Source organism: Natator depressus, chromosome 1, assembly GCF_965152275.1.
Source record: "Natator depressus isolate rNatDep1 chromosome 1, rNatDep2.hap1, whole genome shotgun sequence".
Taxonomy (NCBI): Eukaryota; Metazoa; Chordata; order Testudines; family Cheloniidae; genus Natator; species Natator depressus.
Genome location: NC_134234.1, coordinates 318,791,572 through 318,812,247, shown reverse-complemented (window position 1 = coordinate 318,812,247; position 20,676 = coordinate 318,791,572). Strand labels below are relative to the sequence as shown.

Sequence of the window (20,676 nt, the reverse complement as noted above, 5' to 3'; positions counted from 1 at the left end):
CCGGGGGCCACATCTAGCCCTCCAGACGTTTTATTCCAGCGCTCGAGCTCCCACTGGGAAGTGGGGTCTGGGGCTTGCCCCGCTCTGGCACTCTATCTAGGGAGTGGGGTCGGGGTCTTGCCCCACTCAGCACAGCTCCCGGAAGCAGCGGCATGTCCCTACTCTGGCTCCTATGCGTAGGGGCAGCCAGGATGCTCTGCACGCTGCCCCCACTTCAAGTGCCACCCCCACAGCTCCTATTGGCTGGGAACTGCAGCCAGTGTGAGCTGCAGAGGCAGTGCCTGCACACAGGGCCGCACGCAGAGCCGCCTGGCCATGCCTCCATATAGGAACTGGAGCACGGACATGTCCCTGTTTCTGGGAGCTGGTTGAGGTAAGCGCTGCCCGGAGCCTGATCCCCCTCACGCCCTCCAAACTGCTCGGTCCCAGCCCAGAGTACCCTCAACTCCTTATACGCTGAGCCTGCTTCCCCAGCCAGAACCCTCACGCCCTCCTGCACCCCAACCCCCAATTTTGTGAGCCTTCATGGCCCGCCAGACAATTTCCATACCCAGATGTGACCCTCAGGCCAAAAAGTTTGCCCACCTCTGATCTAGCATCTTATATGCTAAAGTAAGATGATTTAAGGACAATATGGTAGCATTAACTCACAATTTCCATGCTTTTAATGGTGTAAGTCAGATTCTGAACATTTTTAAAGTTAGTTTAAAATCAGTACTTTTGTATCCATGTTTATTTCAGTTGATGTATTTGATGCCATGGCACATGGGCTGTTTTGCATAATTTAAGAGTATTTGTTTCAATTTATAAAGTTGACCTATGTCTGTAACTCACAGCCAAACAGTCATGATAGCATGTGTGAGCCCTTCAGACAGAGACTTCATGGAAACTTTGAACACACTAAAGTATGCCAATCGGGCACGAAACATCAAGAACAAGGTGATGGTTAATCAGGACAGGGCTAGTCAACAAATCAATGGTTTACGCAGTGAGATTGCACGACTTCAGATGGAACTTATGGAGTACAAAACAGTAAGTAAATTTATTAAGGTTTCTTTTATTTTAGAATATCACTAACGTTTTACAACTCATTTTTCTATTAGCTACTTCTACTACACAAAAGTAAAGAATAGAATAATACCTTTAACTTATATAGCACGTGGTGGCATCCCAAATTTTACCTTCAGATATGACGCATGACTACTGTTGATGTCAGTGAAAGTTGCAGAAGGCAGAGTGTGATTTTATAACCTATACAGAAAACACTTCATTCACCACTAAGCTGTGGGGGTAGATTGCACAACAATTGAGGATGACATATGAGTAAGAGTGTCATTTTTTAGGAATGTTATTGTTGTGTTGGTTAAAGATTTAAAAATCTATCATGTAATTAAAACAATTTATATTGGTTGGAAATTTTGCATCTCAGTTGTAGAGATTCCTGTGCTGGTTTGACTGGCAAGAAACCAGATCATGGTTTTACAGTGAATTCTTGAAACAGCAAAGTAAATTCTGGACTCTGGTTTTTAAAACTACAGTGTAAGTTATACACGTTGAATATTCATATTGTACTATGCCTACTTAGTATTTTTTCAGCAACAAAATAGAAACATTTTGAGGAAACTGGGATTATTTAGTCTGCAGAAGAGAAGAGTGAGGGGGGATTTGAAAGCAGCCTTCAACTACCTGAAGTGGGGTTTACAAAGAGGATGGAGCTAGGCTGTTCTCAGTGGTGGCAGATGACAGAACAAGAGGCAATGGTCTCAAGTTGCTATAGGGGAGGTCTAGGTTGGATATTAGGAAACCCTATTGTGACATTGCACTCTGTATGATTTTATACAAATATTCTAATGAGCGTGAATGTAATGTAACTGGAATATGCTTCATGCAAAAGGTCTCTTGTAAGGTATCATTACAAAGCTTATAATCTACTGAGTGTGGTCATGCTATTTGTATAAATGTATCACTCTTGTATCTGAAACTAGAAATATGAAATATAACTCTGAGGGCCTATTGTAGTTATGCAAAGTGTGGGTCATTAATGGTGATTTGGAAACTTGATGGCTCCCATTAACCAGGACAATTGCCTGTAGATGGCTCTGTTTTACTTGTAAGTCTTCCTGTATACCTGTGGGCTGACAAGTGGGTAACGAAGTCTTACAGTGACATGTGATCATGTCACCTGAACTGGAATCCATCTGGAACCTGGTGCTTTTCCATTGAGAAGAGGGGTGGGAACCCAGAGAGACAAAGGATTCCCACCTTTATGCAAAAGATATATAAGTGGGTGGAACAGAACAAAGGAGGCGGCCATCATGAGAAATCCCCTAGCTACCACCTGAGCTGGAACAAGGGCTGTACTGGGGAAAGGATTGTGCCCAGACTAGGAAGGCGTCCAGTCTGTGAAAGAAATTTATTGAAACATCTCTGAGGGTGAGATTTTAATCTGTATTCCGTTTTATTACTGTACTAGACTTAGACTTGCGTGTTCTATTTTATTTTGCTTGGTAATTCACTTTGTTTTGTCTGCTATTACTTGGAACCACTTAAATCCTACTTTCTGTATTTAATAAAATCACTTTTTACTTATTAATTAACCCAGAGTATGTATTAATACCTGGGGGGAGGAGGGGCAAACAGCTGTGCATATCTCTCTGTCAGTGTTATAGTGAACAATATATGAGTTTGCCCTGTATAAACTTATATAGGGTAAAACGGATTTATTTGGGGTTTGGACCCCATTGGGAGTTGGGCATCTGAGTGTTAAAGACAGGAACACTTCTTAAATTGCTTTGTTAGTCTGCAGCTTTGGGGCATGTGGTTCCGACCCTGGGTCTGTGTTGGAGCAGACTGGAATGTCTGGCTCAGCAAGACGGGGTGCTGGAGTCCCAAGCTGGCAGGGGCAGAAGTAGTCTTGGCACATCAGGTGGAAGCACCCAGGGTGGTTCTGTGATCCAACTGTCACACCTATTTCACTAGGAGCATGGTGAAGCACTGGAATGGGTTATCTAGGGAGGTGGTGGAATCTTCATCCTTAGAGGTTTTTAAGGCCCGGCTTGACAAAGCCCTCGCTGGGATGATTTAGTTGGTGTTGGTCCTGCTTTGAGCAGGGGATTGAACTAGATGACCTCCTGAGGTCTCTTCCAACCCTAATCTTATATGATTCTATGATTTCCAGGAAATGTACTATTAAGTTTGTTTACCAGGCAGTCTCCTTCCTTGGTTATGGTTATGAGAAAATGTTTTTTTTGTCTTAATAAGAAAAGGGATGGATTACTCATTTCCTCACCCATGCTAACACATGTTCCTGTGTCTTATCACAGACTAAGAGAACTTTGTAGGAACCTGTTATTAAAATACTGGCAGCACATAACTGTTTTGAGAAATATGCAAATTACAGTAATCTTTGAAAGAAGGATAGCTTCCACCTTGAAGTGTCTCTGGAAGTGTATGGAATTTTAAGTGGACTGCCTCTTCTGAGTTGAATGAATGTTTGTTTCGGATCAGTGTTAAGTAGTAACAAATATGTTTTTCTCTAGGGCAAAAGGATTATTGATGAAGAAGGTATGGAAAGCATCAATGACATGTTTCATGAAAATGCTATGCTGCAAACAGAGAATAACAACCTGCGTGTAAGAATTAAAGCAATGCAAGAGACTGTTGATGCACTAAGAGCCAGAATAACACAGCTTATGAGTGATCAAGCAAACCAGGTTCTTGCAAGAGCAGGTATTGCGTACTTTTTAAAATTGAAAACTGTCTAATACATTTATTAATGAGGCAGCTAAACTCTTGCTTTTCAGTTCTTGCAGGTTACTTAGGGCAGAAATTGCAAAACCTACTTCTGCAGGAAAAAGTCCCCTCTTAGCAGTCTTCATTGTATTATTTAGAAATTTTAGTAGTGGAAAACTTGTTTAAAGCCCCAATTGACCAGACCACTTCAGTTTGTGAGTAACTTTAAACATGTGAATGGTCCCAGTGGGTGGGATTACTCGTGTGTTTAGATGCTTTGCTTTAGATTGGGGCCGAGATACAGAATGGGTGGATGTTGTCATGATTTCCTCACATTGTAGACTGAAATTGCTTTATCTACTTTTCAGTTTGCATGTTGCTTCGGAGCAATATGAGGAGCTATGTACATATTCTATATTATTACATTTATGATCGATATAGTATCAGCATTAACTAATATAGAAAATAAATAGAAAAAATTAAATTTAAATAATGTTGAACTTGTGACACAAATGAGGAAACTGACATTTCAGACTGGTAACTCATTGTAAACCCACATGTCAAAGTCCCTGCCTACACTTGTGGTATCATTTAAAAAAAAAAATCCCATTACTTCAGCTGAACCAGTGTTAGAACTGGTGGAAGGCCTAATGTAGATAAAGCTCCTGTGACAATACCCATTTTACCACTGTGCTAACTAAACTTGCTTTTCAGCATACCAGATGCTCATCTATACTAGAGCTCCTGCTGGTTCATCTGTACTGGTGTTAAAATTATGGGAATTTTTCTGGGGGGGAATAGCCAGGCCATTCCTTAACCAAGGTGTTAGCCTTGCTACAAAACACCTCTGAAGTCCTCTATATGCGTGTCAATGAAACTTCTGGGGGCAGTGGTGATCCAGCTGGGGCCAGTTTTATTTACAGCATAAACAGCCGTAAAGTCTCATCTACACTGACCTCATAGCTATCTTTTAAAGGCTGTGTGCATACCCAGTCCTATGAATCACTGTATTATATGGTTTGTCTGACTTGTGTGGATGTGACCAATTCCATGTTAAAACCTAGAGAAGCTTCAGTTTTCCCAGATATAAAATTGCAGCCAGCAGAGGAGGTGAAAGCATGTTTAGAAGCTGCTTTCCCCCTTGTGCCCAACGATGGGGTTGTGCAACATGGGAAAGTCCACATTTGCCAAGCTATTGGGAATCAGTGTGCATTTCTGTTGTCTGTTGGTATTGATATCAACATCAGCAGGAGTGGAGAAAAGAATGAAAATTAAACTGTCCAAATAAAATAATGAAATAAATAAAATTAAAGGACACAGAAAACAGTAAGTTCCTCTACATGGAAAATTTTAGGCCAAAACCCCAGTGATTGTCATTTTAACCTCCAGTGTCTCAAGATTTTTGATGCCTAACCACTTTAATGTTACATCTTCAGAGAGAATGTCATTTGAGTTGAAGATTGGTAGCTGTTCAGTGTGACACAGTACTTACAGACATACAGTACATTCCTGTTAAGCTCCTCATTTCACCAGATCTTTTCATTTCCTTTTGAAGAAACACGCTTGGTTGCAGCATTCTCAGGTTATGGATGAAATATATCTATATTTTTTCGCATATGAGGAGAAAATTAAGAGTGGGAAACCCAAATCACAATGTACCTTTTTTAATAGCCCTATTCCACTGCATCCATACTAATTTATTGTGAATAAGTTATATTACGTCACTTTCTCTGTCTCTCTCAAAGGAGATGGGAATGAAGAAATCAGCAACATGATTCATAACTATATCAAGGAAATTGAAGATCTCAGGTACTAGTACAACATGCTGTGGTATTTTGAGTCACATTTATGGGCAGGAAAAACCTTTCAGAATATAGATGCTTTCTAAATTGCTACTCATTATATCACTGGCGGGGCTGAAAATGAACATTGGAAATAGCTTTAGGGTTTAGCAGAACCTGGTAACTTTGTATAAGTATTGGTATTTGAGAAAATACTTAAAAAACAAACAAACAAAAAAACAAAGAAACCACACCACCACCTTGATAACAAAAGTAGAATCTAAAATCATTATTGTACATGCCCTGTATTTTTAAAGGAAAATAAAGATTGTTATGAATTTAACTGGTAACTTTTTTGGACTTAACCTCACTGTTCCTTAAAGGTTACCTTGCAAGTAGTGATCCAGCCCAATTCTCATGTAGCATTAGTGAGCTGGTAGGGTCATGGTATGAAATGGTATGATCCCTGGAAATGTCAGTGTTTTTTCTTAATACTTTATATGTGTTCTACAATGGCTTAGAATTTGTTTTTAAGTTTGAAGACAGTTTGGTTCAGGTGCTTTGAAACTATATTATTTATATATCCATAGTATTTCTAACTCCATGATATCTTAGAGGCCTTTTTTTAATGGTTTTGTTTTCTTTTGTTGTTAGAGCAAAATTGTTAGAAAGCGAAGCAGTTAATGAAAATCTTCGACGCAGTCTGTCAAGAGCTTCAACAAGACCATCATATTTTGGAGGCCCTTCAGCATTTTCTGCTTCTGTGCTTTCTTCAGAAAAAGAGACTTTGGAAATTCTTGATATAGCTAAGAAAGATTTAGAAAAACTGAAAAAAAAAGAAAAGAAGAAGAAAAAGAGGTAGCATTTAAAATCCATATTTTTAAATGTTTTAAATCCTTTTTATGCAAAGGGATGTATTTTAACCAGTGAGCCTTAAAAATGTATTGCGATACTTGCACAGGATAGGGGTGTAAGCTGCTTATCCTGCGAACACTTAAGCACATACTTAACATTATGCATGTGTGTTTCCACTGACTTCCTTTCTGTAAAATTAAGCACATAGTATTTGCAGAATCAGGGCCTCTATCCTAGTGCATGTTTCTATCATTTGAAACTCAGAATAATTTTGAAACTATAATAGTACAAATTATGTGTGTTTTGTCTTCACGCAAGTCTGAGATTTCAGTGAGAGAAAATAACTATTTTTTATACTCCGTTGAAACAAGGAAGTAGCTCGCTTCAAAAAATATCCTGAACAGCTGTTGGCAAGTCCATTAGTAGCTCTTGAATGGCTTCTTTTGCTTGTACATCTTCAGCTTCTATCCCTGTTTTTATTCAAGACTTCCTACTTCACTGTGACACCATGCTTCATTATTTTCTTTTATTCAACTTCTAACCCATTGAAATGTGCATAGACATTGATATCTGTTCAGACTGCAAGGATCCATTCATTGATACATTGATTCCTCTAAATCTCAAATAGTTCTCTTTTCTCCGAAATCTTCCCATGCTTTTAATTTATTATGTCATTTTTATTGACTGTTGAAACTTACACAGATAAGTAATCAAGAATTTTCACAACTTTTTAAAAAATCTGCTACAAATATGAAAAATTGAGGTCAGTAGTTCTGTGTAAGGAAGATCTATTGGATCGAGTCCCATATCTACAAAAGTCATAACCACAAGAGGTGACTGACAACAATACTGACTGTTAGTTGTAGAAATTTACCCTTTCTCATGGTCACTAGGTTCCTTTGTGCCTACATCTGCAGGGAAGTTTCAAATTTTTTTTTTTTTTTTAACACACACACTTGTATCTCACCTCTTAGTCAGATGTCTTTTTATGAATCCTGGAAGGTGCTGAGCATTGTAGTCCCAATCCAGCAAAACACTTTGGTATGTGTTTAAATTTAGGCATGTGTGCTGAGATTTACTCTTGTTTTAAAGTTAAAAAAACTATGTAAGTGCTTTGCTAAACTAGAGTCTGAATGCTCAGCGCTTCTCAAGGTCAAGCCCATAGAAGGAACTGGTCACTTGAAGGTTTCAAGGAATCTTTACCCAATGTACAGAATTACACAAAGGGGTATGAACTTTATTTATTTATTTTTTCCTTTTTTGAAGTCTCTGGTATTGACCATAGCAGCAGGAGACTGAACTCCAGAATTGGCCAATGCTGTGAGCCAGATCCTTGGCTGGTGTAAAACTGCTTAGGCTGGTTATCAGGGCATGTGCTCCTATATGTTTTACACGTCTATAACATGTAAATCATGTCCTTGTTTAATTCCTAAGCAATAGAATGATTGTTGTAGTCTGCTCAGATGGGGAGGCTCAGAAAATGCTGCATCTGGGTTCACTTTTGTATCCTTGCAATTATTGAATGGGATCATGGTTTATTAATACCTGTGTATAATACCTGTATAAAGTATACAGCTATATAAATTGCTGTTGTGTGTGTAGTTAAAAAACACACTGGAAAAACCCCTTGAATATTGAGAAATGTTCAGGTTTGGGGGATCATACAGGTATGGTGTGATATTTGTTAACTGTGTATTCCTCCCATCTATTTAATGAAACTGCACAATGGGCATTTGTGGTAGAGGGTTCTCTACATTTGTTCCACTGCAATTTCAGTAGTCAGCAATGGATTAGCTAATGAATTATAAATGGACAAATTGCCCTGAAGTTTGGGGATTCTTTCCTCTACTCCTGTCTCCTACAAGCATTTAGCTGCTCTACCTGTACTGTACCTTGTTATGGATTTCATTCTTTTAAAGTTGCCTGACTAGCATAGCCCTTGTACATGCATAATGTTCTGAAGATTTGATTTGTGCTGTCCCATGTCACACAGTGGCACCCACAGCTGTACGTACCTTACTCACAGTGTGTACCATTGGCTCTGTGTGGAGACCCAGCAAATGCCACCTCCCTTCTGGGCCATGCCTGGGACAGCAGCATGGGTGGCCCCATAGCTGGGGACTTGACGCCCACGGTGGAGGTGTTGGGCTGGGGCACCTAGATCCCCACCCAATGGAGGAGCTAGGGGCTCACGGAAGTGCCAGGGCCTCCCGTCCTAGCCCACATCGCTGGGACTGTGGCAGGAGTTCCCCCGTTCAGTAGGAATGCAGGCTCCCCAGATCAATACTTCCTGTGTAGTTGGCAGGGCCACTCATGCTGCTGTCTTGGGCGTGGCCAGGAGGGAATATGGCAGCTACTGGGTCTCTGTTCACAGCAGGATGGGGGTGGGGGTTTGGCCCTCCACTCCTCCTTTTGCACCCCTTCCCTGCCTCGCCTACGGTCAGTGCTGCTGGCACCCCCCTACTTCCACCAGGGCAGTGGGGGAGCTCTTGGACTGGCTGAAGGGTCTGAGCGTGCACACTGACCGCAATGAGCCACTGCCTGAGTCTCCTCCCTGAGTCAGGAGGGGCATGTGTACCATTTGAATAAATTCTGAGGGTGCCCTGTGTCACCAATTTTTATACAGTATCATTCTAGTCACATAAGTCGGTGTGACTAGTGATGCATCATCTTAAATAGGTGTTTCTCAATCACTCTAAGGTAGCCTGAAAATCTGCTTATATGCCTAAGTGCCCATTTTTAAAGGAGCAACAGGTATTCAGTGCTTAGAATATTTAGCCCTTGATGAGCACCTATCATAAAACTTCTTGAATTCAGAAATCAGCTGGCCAGCATGGCTGTGGAACTGTCAGATATCTAAGCATAGTGTTCTCCAATCAATGTGACCTAAACTCTCAGTTCCTGGGGTAATTTTCCTTTCCTCTTTCAATCTTTAGTTATTTTTACATATTTCATAACTTTTTGGATAACTGTACTAACTGTTCTTGATTTAACCTTTATCACATTAGATTACTGATAAAATTAAATAGGTATCAACATGGTTAGTATTTTACGTTAGAAGGTGCACAATGGAAAGTCATTCCAATAAATTCCAACTCAAAATTAGTTCATAATTTGAATGTGAGGTCAAAATTTATAAAATATTTTCAGTAATTTAAGACATTTCTGCATTATTGAAGTCATTCACAGATCTCCTTACTGTAATACATCTCTCATTTTAAAAAATTATTAGTACTTTTTCCCATCCCATCGCTTCTGATTTGTACTTTTTTGTTGATGTTGTAACAAGCGATAAGTGGCAGATACATTTTTAATCCCAGAAGAGTAAACTATAATATTTTGCCTTAAAACCTTTAAAAACACAGCAACTGCAAATTGCAGATGTATTCATAGGTTATGTTCAGAATGTATCATTTATAGTTTTACTGTTAGAAGTGGAAGTTTTCTGCATATTGTTCTTTTAATGCAAAGTGTATATATAGATGCCTGTAGCATATTCTAATATACAATTAATGTATTGTTTGAGTCCTAGTACATAGCGGGGATATATATTTTGTTAGTATGGTTTAAAGGCAGTACTTTTTGAAGTTTTAAAACAAAATTTTGGTAACGGCCTCCTATGCTGATTTAAAGGGCCTTTTCAAAAGCAAAAGAGACGAAACATTTATCTTTGAAGATCATACTTTTTAAAAGCTAATTAGAAATGATTCTCAAAATAAAATAAGCAGTTGTGTTTCCAAAAAACCCTTCACTAGTGCAACTTGAGGTATAGACAGCTACAGTGCTTTATAATGCCGGACTGGTCAACCTCAGATACTAGAAACACTGCCTAGGGTACATCAGCTCTTTTTTTCCCTCTTTACTTTCCAACTACACAAAATGTATTGCCTTTTTACTATTTGTCGTCTTTTGATGGTATCTTTTTAAATTTTATTTTAAAATCCACAAGCTCATGTATCATTTTTACCTTCTTACCACTTTCGCTTTCACTGTCTGGTTTGTCCTTCATTGGTTTGGCCTTCCAATACTGTACCTCCTGCTTTTGAAGGCTACAGAAACTTGAGGAAAGCAATCAAGAAGAAAGAAGGTTGGAATATTTCCCAGGTTTTTAATTAAACTGTAATTTAAATTAATTTAGTTGCCATACATGAAAGGCAATTCTAGCAATAGATTCATAGACACGTATAGAGTAGTTCATTGGGGCTTTTTAAAACTGTTTTTTCTTTTCAATTAACACTTTTTTGTTTAAACAGGAAGAAACATACTGTATGTAACTGGAGGTCAAGGCTAACTGTGGGCTCTTACCCTGTTCACACAGAATCACAGGGTTGGAAGGGACCTTAGAAGGTCATCTAGTCCAACCCCCTGCTCAAAGCAGGACCAATCCCCAATTTTTGTCCTGGAACCCTAAGTGGCCCCCTCAAGGATTGAACTCACAACCCTAGGTTTAGCAGGCCAATGCTCAAACCAGTGAGCTATCCCTCAGTGTTGGGGAAGTAATGCTTCTAGCCTTTGAGGCTATGTATATAATACACACTAGTTTTAGCAGTGTGTAGTGTGTGTGTATATATAGCTACACACTGCAGTGAAAAGCAAGCTGCTTCCACCCTGCAACATGTAAATACATGTCACTGAAACATTCCAACAGTGGGGAAAGGCTTCAGCAGATCTTGCTGCCAGAGCCTTTCACTGCATGACTCTGGCAGGGGGGCAAGACTCTGACAGGGGGGAGGCACTGGGAAAAGCAGTTGGCAGTGTAGACAAGGAGGCACAGCATGGGCAAGTAGAGAGCCATGTAGGCATGTGCTTTGCATACATACCCTTACCCGTCAGGCATGTATTTACTCTCCTAAGCCTTGCCTACCTAGTTACTCTTATTTATAACTGTCTTGGGAGGCCACATGAGTATGTACACTACACAATGCCAAAAGGAGCATGCAATGTTAATGTACCCTGAGAATAGCTGGAGGGTTAAGCAGACATCCTTATTACAGTCCCCAGTAATGGCAGGTTGACAAGTACTTAAATTCTGAAAGACATCTGGTCATCCCAGTTACGTGAGAAGGGTAGTAATGCTTCCCTATAAGAAATGAATGGAGAGAGATTAAAATAGGCCAAAAATAGTTTTCATAATGGCACATAAGGCTTGATCCATGTTTCAATGAAGTCACTGCAAAATTTCCTTTAATTTCAATGGTGTGTGACTGAAATCTCAAGGCCATCAGACTTGCAGACTCCTTCCTGGAATCTGAAAGTCAAGCTGGGTTCTTTTTGGTATCATGTATCATCAGCAGTAAAGATTCTACAATTGTAATTTTGTTAATAGTTCTACTGATGATGAATGGACCAGAATGGAATCCAGCTAGCTCTGTCGTGCTAAGAGGAATAAAAGTAAAATAAGCATTTATAACTCTGAATACACTCGGGAAGCAGATCTGCTCCATAAGATGGTGCCATGTATACACTTAATGTTAGAAGCTCACTTTAAAGCTGACTTACAAAAGTCATGTACCAAACGCCAGGCACTTCATGAATGTGCTGTGTATCCACAGTTGCCAGACTGAGTGACATTCAGCAAATTTACGTAAAAACATAATTATTTCTGGTTTGGTGATATCCAGCCTGCCATTGCTCCCTGGCTCCTGATCTGAGATGATGCCCCAGCCTGTATTGTGCTGTAATATAGTACTTATAAATCTGTGTTGGAAAGTCAGGTTCACCAGTACAGGGTCAGAAAAGTTCAATTTTTAATATATGATTTGTTTTTTTCCAAGCAATTACTCCTTCAAAAATGAATAGTATATAAAGAAAGGACATGGAATATATTTAAGAATTATTTGCCCTGCCTGCAATGGGCCAATTTCAGTTGGCCTCTAGAACAGTAGTTATACCACAGCATGTTATGTGCTGGGTATCATATTGTGTCAGGAGACAGTCAACCCAGGTGACTCTAGAAGCTGTAGAACCTGAAAGAATAGAAATAAAGATGGTTATAGGTTATAATGTGCTAAATGACCCTTTTATATTTGCTACAGAATGAATTGTGTGTGTGTCAATGAAGTAACTGGAATTTGGTACTTGACTTTTTGCTGGTCACCTTTTAACTGTGGGTTTTGCTTTTTCCATCATGACCTGGTATTTAAAAGAATAAAGTACTTTTCAAATGGCAGTACTTATAATAGTCACTTTTAACACACCAATCATTATAGTTCACATCTTCAAGAGAGGAAAGGGAATACAGATGTGTGGCATCCAAGTAAGAGTAAGCAATATTCTAAACACTGGAAGCATGTAAATATACTTAAAAAAAAATCTAAAATGCCTACTTGACAAATGAAAAAGTTGCTTTTTAAAACAGTGTCCTATTGCAAAAATCCTATTCAGGGTTTCTTATGATATTTTATTGTACTTCAGTGCCTACTTTAAGTATGCTTTCATGTATCGGTACGTAACAGGTCCAAAAAAGCAATACAGTTTAATAACTTAGGATTCTGTTTTTCAAGCCTTATGCCTGAGTTTGCAGAGATTCTACAGTGTAACAAATCTGCTGCATGCTAAATCACACACAAAATACTCTTCTATTATGTGTAGTAAAAGTTACAGGGATACATTGAGACTTCTATCCAAAGTGGGTTCTGCTATATAGTATATGGAGATTTTTATTCCTATTGCTTAAGTTTCTAGTTACAAAATTAAAAATCCAAAGGTAAAAGCTAAAATTATTTTATGATCAATAATGCTGCTGTACAAACTAAGATTATGTAGGGGTAATTAAAAATCAGGGCATTATTTTATCTGTAGAGGTCTAGAAGTTATGTTTTCCCAGTGCTCAGCTTTATTCACTTGGTTAGCTGCATTTTGTATTTCTCCTTTCTCTGGAGCATCATGTTTTTACAAGTGCCAAAGGCAGGTTATTGGTTTAGGGGAAAAAAATACTATCATAGCATCAGTGAGCTAATATTTCATTTGCACTTTCTTTTAGTAATGTTAAAGAGGAGAACCCAGACAACGAACAGGAGAAGAGGGATGAAAAAAGCACTTCAGAGAGAGAGATTCATGAATTGGAAGTGGTAAGTACTTAAAAGGTGATATACTGGCTCATAGTCTGATTTGTTACCCTGCTTCCATGTAGTTCCAAGTTAATCTAAGTGTCAAAGGGAGGTGGGGAAATGTACATTTTTGTCCTAATTTTTGCCCCTACTTATTTGCAGGAAGAAATTCAGGAAGTAAGTGATCATGAGGATGAGGAAGAAGACGAAGATGAAGATGATGACATGGAAGTTGTTGAAAGCTCAGATGAATCTGATTCTGACTTAGAGGAAAAAGGTGACATCACTTCAATATTTTTGCAGAATTTTGTAAAAAATCTGCTTTGTCTGGGTACCCCATATTTGGGGGTAGATGATACTGTTTCATCTGGCACTTCCCTTCTCCATGATGACTTTCCCTTTGGCAGGAAGGGAAGTATGCTCAGCATCTCTTGAGCCCACTATCAGTAGTATTCTGTGAATTATCTGTAATGCTGTGCCCTTCCGTGGGCTCCTAGAACGTTTCTTTACATTGCATCTCATCTTATTGCAAGAGTCCTGAATTGCCTTTGTGCAATTCACCCAGGTTTGTTCTATAGCCCAGTAGAAGCAATCTGATACTTGATTTATTTCTCTAAACCTTTTGTTTAGAAAAATATCCTCAGTATAAGATTAAAACACTAGGTTAATTTGCTTCATTCTGAAGAACACCATGGATGAGGATGAGGTGATACCCAGCACCTGTTAATTCAGCTGTTTTCAGGGTTTAATTCTGAAATGATGACGCTTATAAGCCGAATTCGTTATGAGGAGACAGAGGCTTCCTATATAGAAATGGTACTTGGCACAAAAAGCTCGTGTAGGCATTACGCACAAATCAGGATTTACCCTTTACGAGCACAGAATCCAGGACTCAGCCCAGCCCAACAATCTGGCTCATGAGAAGTAGGCCGGGAAACACTCTATGTATATCGATTCTTTTCTGATTGATTAACATTCAACAAGAACTTTAAAAGGGCCCCAGAACATGGAGTGTCCCTGGCTGACTGCTCCATTTTGGAGCACAACCACAGAAACCAGGGCCCATCGGCTTATAAACCTAACACTGCAGTCAGGGCTAGGGGACCCCCTCGCTTTTACTGAGACAGCTCCTCTCTTCTCTCTGGAGATAGGATATACCTTTTCAGCAGCTAGGTTAGGCGGTGAGAGAGGGGGACCCCACCGCAAAATTCACTAACCAGTCAAGACTTCCTCCCTACACTCTCCTGAGCTTGCTGTTGGAAGTTTCTGCAGCTTTGGAGCTGAAGGAACTCTAGCAGACTGTGTGAGCTGAGCACAGGGAGGGACATGGTGTCAGAGCTGGGAGTTGAGGGTAGTTGATGGGAGCTGTGAAACAAAAATAGCGCTAATCTGACATGCACAAACTTTCCCATCGTCCTACTAAATTCCATATTTCACAGAATTGGTGTGGTGAGCAGGAGGGCATTGTTTTGTATTTTTCTGGATCTCAAAAAATAGAATTACCCAGGTGGAGATTCAGCATCTGTTTCCTTCTGTCTGGGTTACAAAATACTCAAAATCCTTATATGCACAATCACTTATGCAGCACAAAATTATACATAAACAAGCATTAAACTCCAAATGAGCTGTGATTGTCCAGAATGTGTTCATTTGAGCATGACAGATTTTGCGTGTCAACCCAAAATTATTACATGATCCAAGCATATTAGGTGGTACAAGTTTTTTGAGGCATCTGACATTTGTACAACTCAGAAGAGTATGACTATTTATTGCCAGGTTGGCCCCAGTGTTTGGTAGTTTATGCCAAATAATTTGGCTTTTCAAAATCCTTGGCTTTTGGAAAAAATGCTTTTCATGCCATTATATTTTGATTACCCTAAAGTTACAGGAGGTATCTGTCTAGATGTTTATATGGCCCTCATTGCCATAGAATCTGAGTGCCTCCATTTTTAGAATCTAATTTTTCTTTTTTTCTTTTAGAAAATTATCAGGCAGATTTAGCAAATATCACTTGTGAAATTGCCATAAAGCAAAAGCTGATAGATGAACTAGAGAACAGCCAACGAAGACTACAGACTCTGAAAAAGCAATATGAAGAGAAGCTAATGATGCTGCAACATAAGATTCGAGACACTCAACTTGAAAGAGATCAGGTTCTTCAAAACCTGGGTAGGACTTACAACTTTATTTAAATAATTTTACTGCAGTATCTTCAAGACAAATTATTTGTTACTTTCCCTCTATACATATAAATTGGTACTGCATCAAAACTGTGAGGCGAAATTATTTGAAAACTAGCTGCTAACTACAGTCATTTTCTAATCTTTGTTAATTTTTCAGTTTTAATAATACTGGTTTTTAAGTTTTTATTACTGTTTGGTACTAGGGATAGGTGAACATGTATTTTCAATTTCTCGCGAGTTCTGACTTCCTTTCACATAGTTTAGTACTTGTATTCAAATAAGTTTCTCTTTCCTTTTCCTTTTGGTCACCCTAAATAAGAGAAGAACCAAAACCACAACAGAATAGTTCAGTGGTGCAATCAGTGCTCTATGCCCCTGTCATGTTTTGGGGTGTAATCCAGACTAATGAGAGGTTGTGCCACTGCTTGTCCTGTAACCCTGAGTGCCTCACAGTGCTCTGCTGCAGTAGCTCCCTGTCTGGATGCTCCCAGCCAGCAGACAAGACACACTTTTGTCTCTGCCAGCCTTGGTTTCTGCTGGCCAAGTGACCCCAATATATCCCCAGTCCTGAATTTCATCAAAACCCTTTGCCCTGAAATGTCTAGCCCCTTCCTAGAACATTTAGAGGAGTAATAAAGTTTGTTGCTCCTTTAAAGAGGCAAAAGTACAGCAGCTTGTTGTTAATAATCATTTCAAGTCCATCCCAGCACTGGGTTGATTTAGAATAAAAGTAAAACAAGTTTATTTAATCAAAAAGAGAAAGTTTTAAGTCAGTTCAAGTAGAAGGGATAAAGTCAGAATGGTTTCAAGCACTTAAAAGTAAAATACACTTTCTAGTGGCCAAGACTTAACTCCACAAGCTAGAGCCTTGGTTCAAGGTAGAGAACTTTCCACAGAAGAACACAGTGCTGGTTTCCTCTGTCTTCCTTGGTGAAAGATCTTTACCTAAGCAGGTTTCTCACCTATATTCAGTTCAACCCCTTGGCTGAAGGCCCCATCTTTCTCAGCTTGCAAGAGCTCCGACCCCATGTGTCTATCCAGTGATGGATGCCAAGATGGGTTCTTCTTTCTCCTTATAGCTTCCCAAACTCACTGTTTTGTCCCCAGATTCAGGATGACCTCCTGCTGTTCTTCCCATCCTGTGGACTTCCTCTTCCTCTGTTGATTCATATGTAAATAGGGCTTCCATTGTTTTGATTCCAAAATGCTACCTTTTCTCCTGTTTGGGGGAAAACCTGTTTCTCCCGGTGTTTGGTCTCAGACTTTAAAGCATAATATCATTGAGTGTCCATATTTTCTCATTTAGTGCTAATACATATGTTTCACAATGATATTAATCACTAGTGTCTCTCAGAAAGGACTTTCCTGGCTATATTTTATAGTACAGTAATATTTTGTATAATCAGTGGATTCAGTTACTTATCATTTGAGGTTCAGACCCACTACCTTTATAGCCCAGTAAACCATAGAAATGTATTCTCATATAAAGTTCCTTTTCTCCTTCTTGGAAAAGACACCATGTGGTCTGGTGAAGACCTCATCCTGGTTCTTCCCCCACTTGTGATAGTTGAGTCATTATCTCCTCCCCGGTTAGCTTGGTGGCTTTGTTTACCTTATGTGTAAATACATCTTCACTGTGTCTGCCTGATGACCAGGCTGGTGAGCCAAGCAAATACATATTCCATTATCTAGGGAAGACTGGCCTCGTGCATTGCTTGCCAAATACATACTAAGAATATAATTCTAGCACATATCCATAACTCTTTGTACACACCCCATACATTCATCGCACAAGAATATTAATGATCAGTGACTTATTAGTTTTCCAGTGATATCTTACATGACACCTTTTAGATACAGATTATGATGACTGTGTGATAAGTGTAGTGAGTATGTCATGCCTGACAAGAGCTCCTGACACAGAATAGTGACCCACAAATGGGCCTCTGTGTCAGCCCTGATTTAAGTGATGGATGGCTGATAAACTGCCACTTTATTTTGAATAACCCACAATTTAAAACAATATTTTAACTGTTATACAGGAAGTGTTAACTTTATTCTGCTTTACTCAAATTTTATTTACACATTCATTTTCAGCAATGCCGAGCAGTGACAGCCCCCACGGGCTTCTGAAGGGCTTAGGAGTGGTTGGCACTTTTGAAAATCAGTCCCAAGGTGTTGCATGTTGCAAACACCTCAGAAACATAGGCCATTTTTGAAAATGTTGGCCTTAACTTACATCAGGGGAGCTCTTCCTGTGTCCACTAACCACACCCACCATTTTTAAGCTCAAGCAGATAACTGGACACACTTTGAATAACAGTTACAGTCCTGGTCCCTAAATCAGTGAGCTGGAGAAATAGCCTGATGTGTAGCTGCAATTAAAGGTTTGTTCTACAGCATCAGCTTGAGTATGTGAGTATCACATATACGGGCAACTGTTCTTTAAATAGTGCTGTCCAGGGGCCCAACCTAGTGCTCACAGTAATCAATGCAAGGACTTACTGCAATGCATTGGTTCAGTAGGCATTGAATTACATGACTTGTTCTTTGCTACTGTGTGTTAGACTTGGATTTAATTCTGAGGTTCTTGCTGGAAGAAGCTGGAGACTTTCCATGTACAAGTTATTCAGCTGTTATATGGAGAAAGAGAAATTCACTGGGTGTACCAAGCCAGAAATGATGGGTGCTTTTTCTGACCACATCGCTACTAGCAGCAGCTTTCAGTGGTTTTTGATGATGTAAGAGAATCCAATATAGCCTGTGGGTCCTGGAACTTGAAGGGAAGAAGACATTTTAATTTACGCTCCCACAGACGCAGAGATCTATTAAGCGGACCAATCATTTTGAGTTGAGTCCTTTAAGATTCTGTCAGTGTTGCTCTGTACATTGGCCAGAGAAGGGCAGAGTTGGCACCCATCATTAGTTTCCTGTTCAGATTTGCTTGGGTAAACTGTAGTGTTGGGGGGAGAGAAAAGTGAGAATAGAGCGCCTAGAGTCTCCAACTCCTGTGTCCAGTTTAGACAATGTGTTCAGTAAAACAGAAGGGAATTCTTCTGTTTTTGTTTTTAATTTGGTGCATGTGTCTTCAGTGCAAGAAAACCAGAGGATATATTAAAATTAGAAACCAATTAAGGATATAAAGCTGATTGTGTTAGTACCTGATATATTACCCAAAGCTATAACAGTCATCAATCCTGGGTAGAGACTTCACAGCAGTATGGAAGATAGAAGCAGAAAGGCAAATTAAATAGTTAAAGCTGATTGGAGGCTACTGCCAGTAAGCTGCTGACTGCAGAGGTAACTCAGTATTGACAAAGTGAAGATATTCTCAACAAATTAGCAGATAAGAGTTCTCCTTTGTTATTTAGGTTCCGTGGAGTCTTGTTCAGAAGAAAAAGCAAAAAAAATAAAGTCAGAATATGAGAAAAAGCTCCAAACCATGAATAAAGAACTGCAAAGACTTCAAACAGCTCAGAAAGAACATGCACGATTGCTTAAAAATCAGTCTCAATATGAAAAGCAGCTGAAGAAACTGCAGCAGGATGTGACTGAGATGAAGAAAACTAAGGTTTTTTTTTAATTTGGATAACATTTGATCAATGGGAAAGGGATTGAGAGCCATTTTCTTGCTCTCACATTAAAGAAGAAAAAGGTATCTCTGGGAGGAGGTAAATTACTGAAAGTACAGAATAGTAATAGGAGATTATAATATGAAGAAAATGCTGTTTACATGAGTGATGGGAGAATAAAAACATTTTGATTTAAAGTAAATGCCCTCTGTTAACGTGGCTAAGAGATTGTTTCTATGCAGGTTCGCCTGATGAAACAAATGAAAGAAGAGCAAGAAAAAGCCAGGATGACAGAATCTAGAAGAAACAGAGAGATTGCACAGCTTAAAAAGGAGCAGCGCAAGCGAGAGGTGATTTACAGATAAGATGTGAATGTTCGTAAAGCTTTCTGTGCAGTAGTAAACATGCTCATTATGATATGGAATATGTCACATTTCTTCCTTATAAACACAAATCCCCTCCTCTTGCCATTAAACAAGATTTTGCTTGACATCTGATGCATTTTAGTTACATTATGGAAATCCTGCCTCCAGGCTTCAAGTAGTAACTATTACTGAAAACAAACAAAGGCTCATTTTAGACAGAATTTTGCAAATAGCATTGGTATATCTACCCATTCACCCCAGCCAAGTTATCTATTTGAGGGAGGCAAGTCAAGTTTTGAGGTGTGTTTTCCCATTATAACCATTCTATCAAATAATGGGCAAGAAGATTTTGCACCTGGGTTTGCCCATTTTCACAACAGTTTTGCAAACCTATATTAGCATATGTTGGACTTCTTTTTCAGTTTCAGGCTGCTAATGACAAATGTTGTTCGAGAGAAAAATATTTGGCTTATTCATTGTTGTTGTTCACAGCATCAGCTCAAACTTCTGGAAGCTCAGAAAAGAAATCAAGAAGTTGTTCTACGCCGCAAAACAGAAGAGGTATTGTCTTACAGCACTGGTGTGTCCTGTCAGATCATAGATATTTGCATCATTTGTGGTCATAAAGTCGAATTTATAATGCTACAGGTGTTAGTAACATGTCTTGGTGTCCTGCTGTTTCAGGTTACAGCTCTGCGTCGACAAGTAAGGCCTATATCCGATAAAGCAGCTGGGAGGGTGAGTCGGAAGCTGAGTTTGCCTGACCATCCTATTCAAGAACCAAGTTCTAGTGTGTCATCTGTAGACTATGATGGATCAAGATCAGCAGCACAGCAGAAGATGAGAATTCCTGTGGCCAGGGTCCAAGCATTATCGGTAACTGCAATGAATGGAACCAGGTAAAGATTAGGGCTGTCAAGCTATTAAAAAAATTAATTGCGTGATTAAAAAATTAATTGCGATTAATCATGCTGTTAAACAACCAATAGAATACCATTTATTTTAAATATTTTTGGATGTTTCCTACATTTTCAAATATATTAATTTCAATTATAAGACAGAATACAAAGTGTATAGTGCTCACTTTAAATTTATTTTTATTACAAATATTTGCACTGTAAAAAATAAAGAATTGTATT

At 39.2% G+C, this 20,676-nt stretch overlaps 1 protein-coding gene across 12 annotated transcripts in view; it reads left to right on the top strand.

Annotated features, from left to right (window-relative positions):
• KIF21A (kinesin family member 21A) overlaps positions 1-20,676 on the top strand; it is a 177,671-nt gene that overhangs the window by 94,024 nt on the left and 62,971 nt on the right. For 7 of the 12 annotated variants that reach the window (XM_074942440.1, XM_074942433.1, XM_074942441.1 and 4 more), the window contains exons 8-19: positions 837-1,032; positions 3,540-3,729; positions 5,478-5,541; positions 6,168-6,371; positions 10,417-10,455; positions 13,351-13,438; positions 13,580-13,694; positions 15,398-15,586; positions 18,972-19,171; positions 19,415-19,522; positions 20,030-20,098; positions 20,222-20,436. In XM_074942440.1, the coding sequence (XP_074798541.1) occupies positions 837-1,032; positions 3,540-3,729; positions 5,478-5,541; positions 6,168-6,371; positions 10,417-10,455; positions 13,351-13,438; positions 13,580-13,694; positions 15,398-15,586; positions 18,972-19,171; positions 19,415-19,522; positions 20,030-20,098; positions 20,222-20,436 (1,677 nt within the window). The remainder of the gene's footprint in view (positions 1-836; positions 1,033-3,539; positions 3,730-5,477; positions 5,542-6,167; positions 6,372-10,416; positions 10,456-13,350; positions 13,439-13,579; positions 13,695-15,397; positions 15,587-18,971; positions 19,172-19,414; positions 19,523-20,029; positions 20,099-20,221; positions 20,437-20,676) is intronic. The other 5 variants (XM_074942437.1, XM_074942436.1, XM_074942442.1 and 2 more) reach the window with 1 other exon arrangement.